Raw genomic sequence first — 12,583 nt, 5'->3', positions numbered from 1 at the left:
ACATGCAGCAAATCCCGCTCAGGGCAGCTAGTTCCGTTGAGGGGAGAAAGAGCAGCTGAGTGACTGAGACAGAGCCGTAAAGTAGAGACCTCCTCCTTACTACAGTACTTTGAATGCACGCAACGGGCTTGCAATGGCCCGCAGCTCCTCGGTTGCCTAACGAGCCATTGGAAAAATTCTGCTCGAGCGAGTCTCTTGCCCTGCTCGGCCCAGCCAGCTCAGAGACGCCAGCAAAGAGGAGAGGGTGGAGACCATGGTGCCGAAGGGCATGGTTTCGATGGAAAACGTAAAGCTTTCTTTTTACCACAGGGCAAAAGATCGCCGCCAGAAACTAGATTTCTAGCTTCCTCCGAATAGATTCGGGCATAGCTTTAGAAGTGGCTTTTGATAATGGACTTCTCGGTAAGCTCTTGAACTAGACCAGGGGTCGGCAACCTCGGCTCTTTTATGACTCGTGGACTTCAACTCCCAGAATTCCTGAGCCAGCATAGCTGACTCAAGAATTCTGGGAGTTGAAGTCCACGAGTCATAAAAGAGCCGAGGTTGCCTACCCCTGAACTAGACTGTTGCCGCCCACGGGCTTGCGTGTTAATGGCGCCCGTTTCAAACATAGGGAAATCAAGTGCTGAAAATAAAAGTAGGGGTTTTGTGTTTGAATTGTCCCCCCCCAAAACACACACCCCCAAATCCTGCAAAGTGCTGCTTCATTCGGGCTGGGTGGTGGAAGTGTTCCTGAGTCTGTGCCAAGAAGCCACCCAAGGCATGAAGGTCCAAACCAGCTGCCCAGCTGAAGATGTTGCATTGGGCAGTCATATGGGAAGGCCCTGGAGGCAGAGGGTCGAGGTAGTGACAATGGTGAAGGCATAATTGCATTTTGCAGGAGAAGCAGTAGTTTTTATCGAGAAAATAATATGTATGGACAATAGGAAATGGGCTTCATAGGTCAGATGGTGCCCATCTTGCAGTTGAGAAAGAACTAAAGCTCTTCTGGAGTATTACAGTAATGGGGCTAATGGCATGATGAGATTAAAACCCTGATGTCTGCTTGCTGATGTTGCCATGCAGTAAAAGAGCATCAAAGCTGCAAAGACAAAATTTTAATGAGAATGTGGAATATAAGAAACATGAACACAGGAAAGCTCACCACAATGAAAGATTAAATGAATTGATTACACATTGAAACTTTGGGTATCAATAAACTGAAATAGTCTGGAATCGGGTAGTTTCAGCTAGACTAGCATGCCATTTACTAAAACAAAGGAATGTCATTGCTTTCATAGTCAAGAAAGATGCTTGGGTACCGTGCAGTTAACAGCCAAATATCAATTGATCTTTAATATGAAAGTTAACCAACTTTACCCTGCAGCTACTGATGGAAAAGAAAGCAATGAGTTTTATGATTCAAATGTACTGCTTTTAGAGATAGAGGCTGGTATGCCAAGATTGGAAATATTGAGGGAAATATTGTCTAGGAAACTGAAATGAAGCAGGAAAATAACTTATAAATTTACATCAAACCAGTTATGTCAGTGCTAATACAATCTTCAAAAAACAGACACACAAAAGGAATACCATCAGATAGAGAATACAGAAATCAAATTGACTACTCATGTACTTTTGACATCAATAGTGCTAAGAGCTACTTGTAGAACCAATGATAAAATTCTTGGGGTTCTTATCAGCATCTTACATTCTCCCCTTTGCTAAAGTTATTGGGCAGTTTGGCATGGGCAAATTGGCAGTGATTGGAATCCTGGAAGTAGAATTATTGGCATCGAATTGTTTTGCAAATTTTTAAAATCCTTTCCCAGACTCATAGACATATATAACCTCTCTGAAAGCCTGTTTTCATTTGGCATGGTGGTGTAGGAAGTCAACCCCCCCCCAAGAAATATTTTTGGGAATATTAAAAGGCAGAATATTATATTTCCCCAAAGGATCTTTAAGGCAGAAACCACCCCTCCCCCAAGTCTGCCTGCTGCAAACAAAAACCAGGTCTACAGAAATGCAGATGTAATAATCTTGTCAGAAAGATTGGAGCCAGGAAGCTTGGAGCTGGTGGGATTAGAAAGACAGAATCCCTAGAATCAATAATCCCTCACACCAAAAATATCAATTACAGGACATGGTCATCAGCCCCTGCCCCAAGGAAGCAGGATATGACCTTTGGGACATAATAGGATTAGCCCACCATCAGAATACCAGAAAGGCACTCAGACTGAGGTCAAAAGTACATGCCACTGGAAGAACAAAAGCCCGAGAAGGTATAAAAACCCACCACTCCCTACTATGTGTGGTCAGCTTTCCCAGAGCCATCTTTGTCTGGCTCTCCTCTTCAATAAACTACAACCTTCTTTCTAAACCAGTCTCCATTTTGTTTATTTCCAACTTGGACTGGACCCTGACAAAGATTTTTCTTTCAACAGTGAGATACCTCACTTCAACAGCAAAGAGCAAATCGAACTGTCTAAATGGCCTACAAAATGTCGATAGGGTGTATTTGTTATGTTCCCTTTATAAACATTGTTGAAATATTTATAAAGCATTGTCATTGCCACATCCATGGATTTCAGCTTGGGAATTACAAGCTGTTACTGCCAATGTTCTTAATAGGCACCCACATTTTTATATTAAATCATTAGCATGCTACTTCCAACCACTGATCAAATCTTTCAGAAGAAAAGCATTTATAAAACTGGCAATTTTACTTCCACAATCTTCTCAGAGTTGTTAATGTTCTATTTCAATCTTTGCCCACCCAAACATATATAATAAACATGCATACATACATACATGTATGTATATATACCAATATATAATCTATAGGTATATTATATAATATACTTTATATTATATTATATAATATACAAATATATATATATATATACATATATACCAAGAGCTAATATAAAATTCAGGCATGTTTTGAAAAAGGGAAATTTAAATTTTTTTTACACCAACAGTAAAAGTGAATTAACATTTAATAGTGACTATTTCCAATATTTCTAAAGGTTTATCTTCAGATCTACAAATTAGATACAATATTCTTGTGTACCTTGTCCACAAAGTTCAACTTAGTGAAATGCTATTATACAATTAGTTTAGTATCACCAATGGTAAAATTGGTATGAATGCATCTTTTACACGTTACGTTTTATTTATTTATTAAATAACAGTAAAGCTAAATTAAATCATGGCAACATAACACCTGCACTAAGTTAAAGGACCTCAACATAAATAAATAAACATGTGCTTTCATTCTCTGCTCTGGTCTTCTTGATTGATAGTTTGCAATGCATTGTTTGGTCTGTAGATGAAACCAGTGCCTTCATCTCCCAATTCTCCAAGTTGTTGAAGCGAAGAAACACAAGGGCTGTGATCTTTCAGCATACTTGGTAACTTTTTTGATTTTTCATGGATGCGGCAGGACCGTCTCACAGGTGTTAGGAATTTCAGATTTTTAATGGTTGAATCATCACATTGCAGTCTTTTCTTTGCACTTGGGGTTAAAAAGAAAAACCATTTATGTATTTGCAGGATTAGAATGCAATAATTCAATGTGGCCTGGCTACAGAACAGCCTTAGTAAGTGAATAAAAATAATACAATTATTTTGGCATTGAATAATTGAATGTTGTAAGAAAAATGTATTGCTTCTCTATGGATAATGCATATACTTCTTACTTCAGCCATGTAGATTTAGATTTTATTAGATTTATATACTGCCCTTTCCCGAAGGACTCAGGGCGGTTTACCGGGCATTTTAAAATCATACCAATACAAAATACAAAGTTAAAAGACAAATAAAAGATTAAATTATCCCTGAAAATAAAACCCAGTTAAAATTTTCAGCCTGGGTCAGAGAGCTCAAAGAGCCAAGTCTTCAGGTCTCGGCGGAATTAGTGTATTATAATTCGTAACTCCTAATTTGTGACATGGTACCATATGCGAACTCAATCTTTTTATATTACTGAAATGTGAAATACTTTGAAACTCTAAATGTGCTATATCAATACTAAATACAATATTAACCACTATTACTATTTAGAATATTTACATATGGCTTCTAGACATCTAGTAGCAAAAGAGATCATTGTTCCTGAAATAATGTACTCCTATTGTCCAGCAAGCCTAAAGGGTAGACGGATATGGTCAATATAATTGGTGGAAATCTTTTAAATGTACATCATATTAAAATCAAATAAATTATTCCCCAGTAACTATGCACAATTGTCTTTTTCCCAAGCTCTCCAGCTGTAGTAGAAGCAATGGTTACCCTGGCTAAAAAGTGCTATCCTATTGGTCTTCAGGAATTTAAGGAGTCCCAAGTAGAGTTCAGGGTGCCCCTTGAGGGGGAGGGGGGGAGTCATGCACAAGTTGAGGGAAGCAAAGCTGAATCTGTGCATGCACAGGATCTAAGTAGTGCACAAAATTACCACCATCACCTACAAGTCCATAGAAAAACTGTTTTCCCTGAAACCACTCCCTGGTACAAAAAAAGGTTGGGGGCCATGCTGTAATGGTTTCTAGCCAGTGGTGGGATTCAGCCAGTTCGCACTGGTTTGGCAGAACCTGTAGCTAATTTTTGTTGAGTTACCGGCGCCGTAGCCCTTTTTCCCAAGGCCCAGAACAGCTCGCTGGAAGTACGTGGATGCCACTTCTGGAACTCCATTCCGGCTCAGAATGGCCCACAGGAAGTGGCATCCACTCAGAGAATCATCTTTTCACGTATTTGAATCCCACCACTGTTTTCAGCTATTACTTTTCTGAGAAGAAAAGTAATAGTTGGAAACCATGAAATTCTTTGGTTTTTTTCCCCAAACAAGCTCAACTCAATTGCATTTCCCCCCCCAAACAAGCTCAACTCAAATTGGTCAGGCTCACTTTTCCCAAGCACTTGGATATTATACAGAAATTGAGCATAACATGTTTTTCAGATTAAGGACAGCAACTCCACATCCTCAGACCCTACATGGAAAAGATCACATTAAGACTCACCTTTTCAAATGGGAAGCGGTTGACAAATTATACTTTATTAAAAATGCACCCTTTTCATTTTCAGGAGTTTGAATCTCTAGAAGTCTGTCTTTCTCTGCATTGGTACCAGTTTCTTCATTTTTTAAGTCTATAGGTTTCTGTGTCTGTTCTTTATTTTTGTTCTTTTTTTCCTTAGGAAAGTCTTCTTTGATTTTTGAGCAAATTTCTGTTGATTCTTGAAAAGTTTCATTACTAGGCTCTACCTCGTTTTTCAAACTGACTTCCTTGAAAGCCTCTTCTATCTCTGCTACAGCTGGTCCCTCAGGATTTACAATGTTTTCTTCCTTCACACATTCTGAAAAAATATAAATATATTCTGTCATAATATGGGGCAATATTGCTAAGCACATTGGTTTGTGCTTAAACTGTAAGCCGCCCAGAGTCTTCGGAGAAGGGCGGGATATAAATGGGATTTAAACAAACAAACAAAAAAAACCTCAATATTTAAGCCTGTTAAAAGAAATTCAAAAGTTACAGATCGCAAAGAAAAGTTATATACGTTGCTTATAACAAATAAAATGCAGAGGGAAGCATTATTAGAGCTGTGGTGGAGCAGTGGGCTAATGCCTCCTTAAGTAACACCAGCTGCCTGCAATTAGTGCAGGTTCTCATCCCACCAGGCTCAAGGTTGACTCAGCCTTCCATCCTTCCGAGGTAGGTAAAATGAGGACCCAGATTGTTGGGGGCAATTAAGCTGACTTTGTAATAATGCCGCTTGGGGTGTGTGTGAAAGCCCTAATAAGCAGGCATATACATAGAATGAAGGCTACTGCTAAGCTTGTAAGTCGCCCTGAGTCTTCGGAGAAGGGCGGGATATAAATGGAATTAAAATAAATAAAATAAAATTACTTTGCATCATTCAGGATTGGGTTTAGCAGGGCAAAATTGAAGATTTGAAGAAACTAATCAATAATGTTAAATCTTACCATCAGTTTTTGGTAGATCTCGTCTAGCCTTTAAAACATCTGCAAGTGTATGGCGTAACTCATCCTTAGGCTGAAAAACCAAGTATTAATTTCCAGTTAGCTTAGCTAATTATTTTAGAAAATGTATATGACTGCCCAGCTCACTCACTGTGATTATAGGCGGCTTATAAAAGTAAAAGCCCTAAATACAAATGCAATAAACCCTTACCTCCCCACATGACAACAAACCAACCACTTGATGTGCTCTTTATCACCTTAAGGTCCTCAGGCCGCTGGCAAATCCATGTCTTGTAATTATTCACAATGTTATAAAAGATCAGTATTCAAATAAAACTGGACATCCAGGTTCAAATTTCCTCAGCTATTTTATTAATCAAGTTTATATGGCCACCACCACACAGGTGACTCTGGGCAGTGTAAAATAATAAGTTTAGCGTAATCTTACGCCTGTCACTCCCATATAAGATTGTTTCTGGGGCAGCTCTTAACATGGCCGATCACTAAGCCGCTACCAGCCATAGCCAGAATTACTACCAAGCACAACGAAAGCACCGCGGAGGAATTGGGTGAGAACTTACCTTGTTTGTATCCCAAGTATTTCCCTGTAAAAGCTTCTTGAAACTTCTTCCCCCCTTTAAAATGGTGGCATTTGACTACTTTGGGGAAAATAAAGCCCTGAAAAGAACAACTAAAACAACTACAATTGGACTTGCACTTTTGATATTTGGGGCCCAAAAAGTTCCTATTTCTACGGGAACCTATTACCTTATCTAGTTAAAAGTTGAAAAAGAATTTAAATTGGATAAAAGCCTAATCTGAATTTGGAAAAAGACTCCAAATGCCATCGAGGACATCTTGTGGCAAAGCCTGGTACAGCAAGTGAATAGTCTTGACTGAGAGATTTGCTTACAGCCTAGACTTGTCCTTGGTATTATCTAAAACATAAAAAGCTGAAACAGCTGGGCGGTGAAACTACCCTTTAGGAATAGTGGAGGTAAACACTTACTGATTCTTATTTAAAAAAATAGCCTCCACTAAAGGACTATCTGTAACCATCCTAGAAATTGAGGAATATCACCAACAAATTTCGGCTAACTATAAGCTTATACTTGAAAAAATTCTTGAAGCTACTGAAATAATGAAATCCAGGTTGAAAGACAAAGGCGCCAGTTTAAACATACAAAACGAAATCCTTCCAACTAAAGAACTTACAATCCAAGAAGCAACAGAAGACAAAGAAATTAATACCAAGAGAGAGGATTTTAAAGATCAACAAGCAGAATCTGTTGAGAAGTTTGACAGCCAAACCCTGGCTGCAATTAAAGAACTTACAACCCAAAAAGCAATGGAAGCGGAAGAAAGCAATACCAAGATGGAGGGTGCTAAAGATCAACAAGTACAGCATATTGAAAATCTAGACAACCAAACAATATCTACAACATTGGACATGACTTTTTACTTAAACCAGATGAAACCTGAGGAAGAAGACGACCAGACTGAATTAAAGATAAAATGTACCAAACCAAACATGGAGATTTGAACTACCAGGGCAGCAATTCAATGATTATAAATGGGCCAGTTCTTTTGGAAAATTGATAACTAGATGGTCTCCTTTGATTCAGGTAACATGTACAGGAATGAAGGTAGATCCATCTGAAGATTTAAAGGCACTGGTATGGAAGCCTGCTTGGCATAAAAAGCTAGAGTTAGATTTTTAAAATGGGGTTTTTTGATTTATGATAAAAGAGCCTAAGGTCTCAATTAATGGGCTAAAGGGAGAACTTCAGAACATATGAATATAGATTTAAATATTGTAGAAAATGATAAAAATGAGACTAATTGGCTTAATATTTAGGATTTAGATTTATAAGGGAAATGAAAATTATTAGGATACAGTTTTGAACTATAATATAAAAGATGGACAGACAATAAAGGATATTTTATTAGTAAGTGGTGAGGTATTAGGATGAGAATTAGAAAATGTTTATGAAATAAAATAAGAATGTATTTAAGTAATATGTGTATTTTAGATATTTTATGGAGTGAAATAAAGGAAATTTGGGTTACCCGAAATTTAAATACTATGGATATTAAAGGTTAAATTGGAATACTGTAATTAAAAATTAGGTAAAATTTAAAAACAGGACATGGATATGTATCAGTAAACATATTGATAAATGTTTTAACTGAACGCACTATTACTAGAAATGTAATAGCTTAAAGATGATATAGCAAATGTTAAGGGAAATAGAGAAGGAATTTTTGATGATGCAACCTGAGATAAGTACTAAAGATTTTGTTATTGAACTATTGACTGCCCAATCACCACCCGGCTTTTCCAAATATTTAAATGTAAAACTGGAAAAACCAATTAAATTTGTTAAAAAAAAGATAGTTCTAATAGAATAGGATTGGAGAACCAACTATACCAACTTGGTTTCTTTAAATAAATGGTAGAATGTTTTTAATTTAAACAGTTGAAGTGAGAGAAAGTTTATAAATATATATACATATCATTGGCAAAGCAACTGAAAAGAAAATTAAATTTAGTGAAGCAGGTTTAAGAGTGTTTACCTGGGCTCCTGCAAGAATTGCCTTTTCATAGATAGTGATTACTTTTTCCATGGAGCAAAACTCTTCAAGACGCATCTGGCACACCCAATACTTAGCAAATCTTTTTGCATCTGGTATGTTTATTATCAGGTTTTCCAAAATGGATTGTACTCTTTCACCTACAGAGCCCTAAAGAGAAATAACAAGGAGAAAGAAAATGCACTGAATTTCTTTAAACTGTATGAGTTCTAGAGAAATGTTAGTATGTTGCATAAGCAGACTATAGGTAGTTGACTTACAACTGTTCATTTAACAGTTCAAATATACTAGTTTGAAAAAAATGATTGATGACCTGTTCTCCGACTTACGACCATTTCATCATCCCCAATTGTGATAGCAATTGAATAAAATAGAATAACAGAGTTGGACGGGACCTTGGAGGTCTTCTAGTCTAACCCCCTGCTCAGGCAGGAAACCTTACACCATTTCAGACAAATGGTTATCTAATCTTTTAAAACTTCCAGTATTGGAGCTCTGACAAAGTCAATTGGGAAATCAGACTCACTTAATGACCAAAGTGATTCACTTAATTGTGTAGTTCACATGACTGCTATAAAAATTGGGTCTGGTCATGTGATGACTCACTTTACAAGTACACCACCTTACATCAGAAATGCCAGTCCCAATTGTGGTTTTAAGCCAAGGACTACCTGTGATGTATAAGCTTCTGTGAATTAGTTTATATTTTCATAATCCAGAGAAGAACGAGTAGCCTTTTATGTAATACAAAACTTCAAAGAATCTTCTCTATTGTAGTAATAAACATATCTGTGTTCCACAATTCAGTCTTTTATCCCCATTCAGGACAGATCTGATTATTCTAAAATAGAAAAATGACATACAAGATTTTCTGATGATGTAGCCTACCAAGCTCTTCATGTTGATCCATTATAAGGCCAGTTGTCTTGAAAGCCCAGTCTGCCTTGTACCTTCAGGATTTATAGAACTGAATAAAGTACAAGAATGTTATAAAACTTAATTCATCGTTATAGTGGTTTATTTAAACATCATACCTTTTCAATGAGATGCAGACATTCTGTAAGCGTCTCGTTGACCTTATCACTAAGTAATCTTTGCTCATCTTCTTCAACAATTGTGGCCCAAAAGGATTCAGCGGGCTTTTTTGTAGTTTGCTGAGATGTTGCTTTTTTAGGCTGGCTATTTGCAGCTATGGTATTTTGTAGCTTCTTTGTCCCTTTTGAAGCCTGCCATTCAGCTAGCTGAAGTCTAAAAGATAAATATGTAAGTTGATTAGCATAGTACTTCATTTTGGTTTTTAGCTAGAAAGTTTGTGTAGCAGCTAGCCACAGGGAAATGAGAATGTCAATTCACAGCTCCTCATACCTATCTCAAGACGTTTATATTACAAAAGAAATAAAATCAACTATTAACAACTGTGGTATCTCAAGTTCCTTACTTGAACTTCAGATACCACATCAGTCTAATCAGATAACCCAAGCGGAGACTTCTTGATCAAGCAGCACTTTATTTGATCAAATTAAGCGGCTGGGTGGCCAACGATCTGGAACGCTGGCAGTTACATCCAGAAGTGCCACACATTAGAAAATTGGTAGCATTGCTTTATAAACTTTGCTAGCCAATGAAAATCAGACAACAGAGCCATTACATCATAAGAAAGACATCAGTCATTCCCATACACTCCCTTATTCCCTACTTCAGTATATCCCATCCATGTACATGTTTCCCAAGCTTGCATGAAATTTCTCTGGTGCAAAAACTGATTACAAAAAGCAAGAAAACAACAGTTAGACTAAATAATTTCTCTTTGTTCCAGAACCATTCAGAACAGTTAAACACTCAAAATTGCAATTACAAGTCATGATTGTCAGAAAAATAAGGCAAAGATAACTGCTATTTGCAGTTATCAGAGCTAAGCTGAAAAAGCCAAAGCTGCCTGTATTTTTGTGCCATCCGGCGATCAACTGGCAATTGCAGTTCAGTTCCAATGGCCTACCAAAATGAAACACCAATTCCAGTGAAAACGCAGAAATAAGCCTGTAAGCCTAAATAGCATCTAAGACGGACATGTCAACTCACTACATCACGTGACGTCGCGCAACATATCGGGACGGTTTTGCCATTGCTGGCAATGGGGTGGGTGTGGCTTCTGGATGATGCATCCGGCCCGTGGGCCGGCAGTTTAACAACCCTGATCTAAGATGTCACATGTACAATTATATTTAACCATAATTATCAGATATATAGGTCTAGAGCTAACAAAATATGATTTATCAGACTGGGTGAGGGAACACACAGTTAAACATTTATCATCTGTAATAGCAGATGTGAAAGCATCCTGTTTTCAAGCCCCCAAAGTCAGTATGTGCAATTGCTTTAAATATTCAAGGCTAATTTAAGACAGTAAATAAAAAAATCCAAGTCATAAATATGAACATGTGGTGGTGGGGCAACGGGTTTAATTTCTCTTTTGTACAATCTGAATTTCTTTGTTTAGTCATAAACCTATTTGCTTGTTTTTGGTGTACCATGTTGACCAAACCCAGCCAAATGAGATTTATTCCATAAATTCTAGCAAGCAAGCCATGGCTTAGTGGTACATTATATACATGCACTCATTCACACATAAGCCTGCTTTTAAACCACAATGTGGGAATAGTCTGAAAAATTTCAACTGTTTTTTTTGATGTTGTATTATCCCAAAACATCTTGATATCAAAAATGGAGGCATTTACATTACCTTCTCACATCTACAGATGTCGGAGCTTTGTTAATTGATTTTGAAGATGACATAGTAGGATGACATTCAGAAACTGGTACTTTTAGGCTTCCACTTACAGTTTTAGATGGTGCAAGTTTCTTTGTCCTTGGGACAGAATTACTAGCATTGGTTGGAGCAGTCTTTAATAGTGATTTCGGATTGCTGCAAGTGTTTTTTTGGGTTGTCCCATTATTCTCTGTGCTACCACTGACAGATTGTTTCTCATGATTCAGAATAGTTTTGGGATGATAAACAGAAACTCTCACAGTGCTGGTTTGAAAAGGGGTAGAATTTGGGACCTTAGAAGCACCAGCACTGCCAGCAACTTTAGCATTATTAGTTGTGGCTAACTTTACTCTTGATTTAGGCAGAGCAGGAAGGGAATTTCTAGGCTCATTGGCTGGAACTTTTCTGAATGAGTTTACCTTAGAAGAAACTATTTTGCCATGATATGAGCCAAGTACGTGTTTCTCTGAAATGCATGGAACAGAGCTGGGGACATCTGGTTTTATCTGTTTCTTTACGTTTGCTTTCTGTAGAAAGCTCTGAGTAAATGACATAACCTTGGATTTTACTGCTGTAGACTCAGGATCTGCTGTCATATTGTTTGGAGAATTAGAATTTGTATCTGTCTTAATTTGTTTCAATACATGGGAGTTTAAGTTTTTAGGGGAACTGAAAGTGCTTTCAAGTATACTGTCCACTTCATTCCATATAGATTTGTTGGCATTTTCTTTGTCTTCCTGAAAAAAATTAACATAGCATTAACATTAACATTTTGTTCTAAAATGCTTTTTAAAGGAAGAGTGATGTGAGGCACATGGCATCTTGACGTACATATGCTTGTTTGCTGTAGTATTTTTTCACTTTTCACCAATTATAACATCAGAAAGCTAAAACATCAGGTCATTGGAAAAGCCAGTCACAATAGTAATTTCACAATTTTTTGCTGATCACTGCATATTAATATTTATGTTACTTATATTTAAGGGTATAGGTCTATAGATGTGTTGTATATAGTATGTTTAAATGTGTGCTATGTATGTGTACACTTTAAGAGCAGGCAACTAAATTTCATTTTTAATGTATGCCATTGTGCCATTATAAAATGACAATAAAGGTTATCTAATTCAGTTTTTAAAACTTTAATGTACAAGTACCCTACCTGACTATACAGTACCCCCAAATCCTTCCTTACATTTCATATATATTATTTTGGTATAGCAATTTTTTAAAAGACAGCAGTCCCCACATCCCGTCTCTTAATT

At 37.2% G+C, this 12,583-nt stretch overlaps 1 protein-coding gene across 1 annotated transcript in view; it reads right to left on the bottom strand.

Moving 5' to 3' along the window:
• Positions 1 to 3,218: 3,218 nt before the first annotated feature.
• The window catches only part of CKAP2 (cytoskeleton associated protein 2), a gene marked incomplete at its 5' end in the record, with an annotated part of 12,409 nt that continues 3,044 nt past the window's right edge, over positions 3,219 to 12,583 (bottom strand). Inside the window, 6 exons of the mRNA XM_083370918.1 lie at positions 3,219 to 3,499; positions 4,998 to 5,331; positions 5,963 to 6,032; positions 8,537 to 8,704; positions 9,589 to 9,802; positions 11,295 to 12,058. Coding sequence (XP_083227044.1) covers positions 3,256 to 3,499; positions 4,998 to 5,331; positions 5,963 to 6,032; positions 8,537 to 8,704; positions 9,589 to 9,802; positions 11,295 to 12,058 — 1,794 coding nt within the window. The 3' untranslated portion in view covers positions 3,219 to 3,255. The remainder of the gene's footprint in view (positions 3,500 to 4,997; positions 5,332 to 5,962; positions 6,033 to 8,536; positions 8,705 to 9,588; positions 9,803 to 11,294; positions 12,059 to 12,583) is intronic.

The sequence above is a fragment of the Vipera ursinii genome (assembly GCF_947247035.1).
Source record: "Vipera ursinii genome assembly, chromosome: 1".
In the NCBI taxonomy this organism is placed as follows: Eukaryota; Metazoa; Chordata; class Lepidosauria; order Squamata; family Viperidae; genus Vipera; species Vipera ursinii.
The sequence above is the reverse complement of the archived record's forward strand: the minus strand, read 5'-3'. Positions and strand labels throughout refer to the sequence as shown.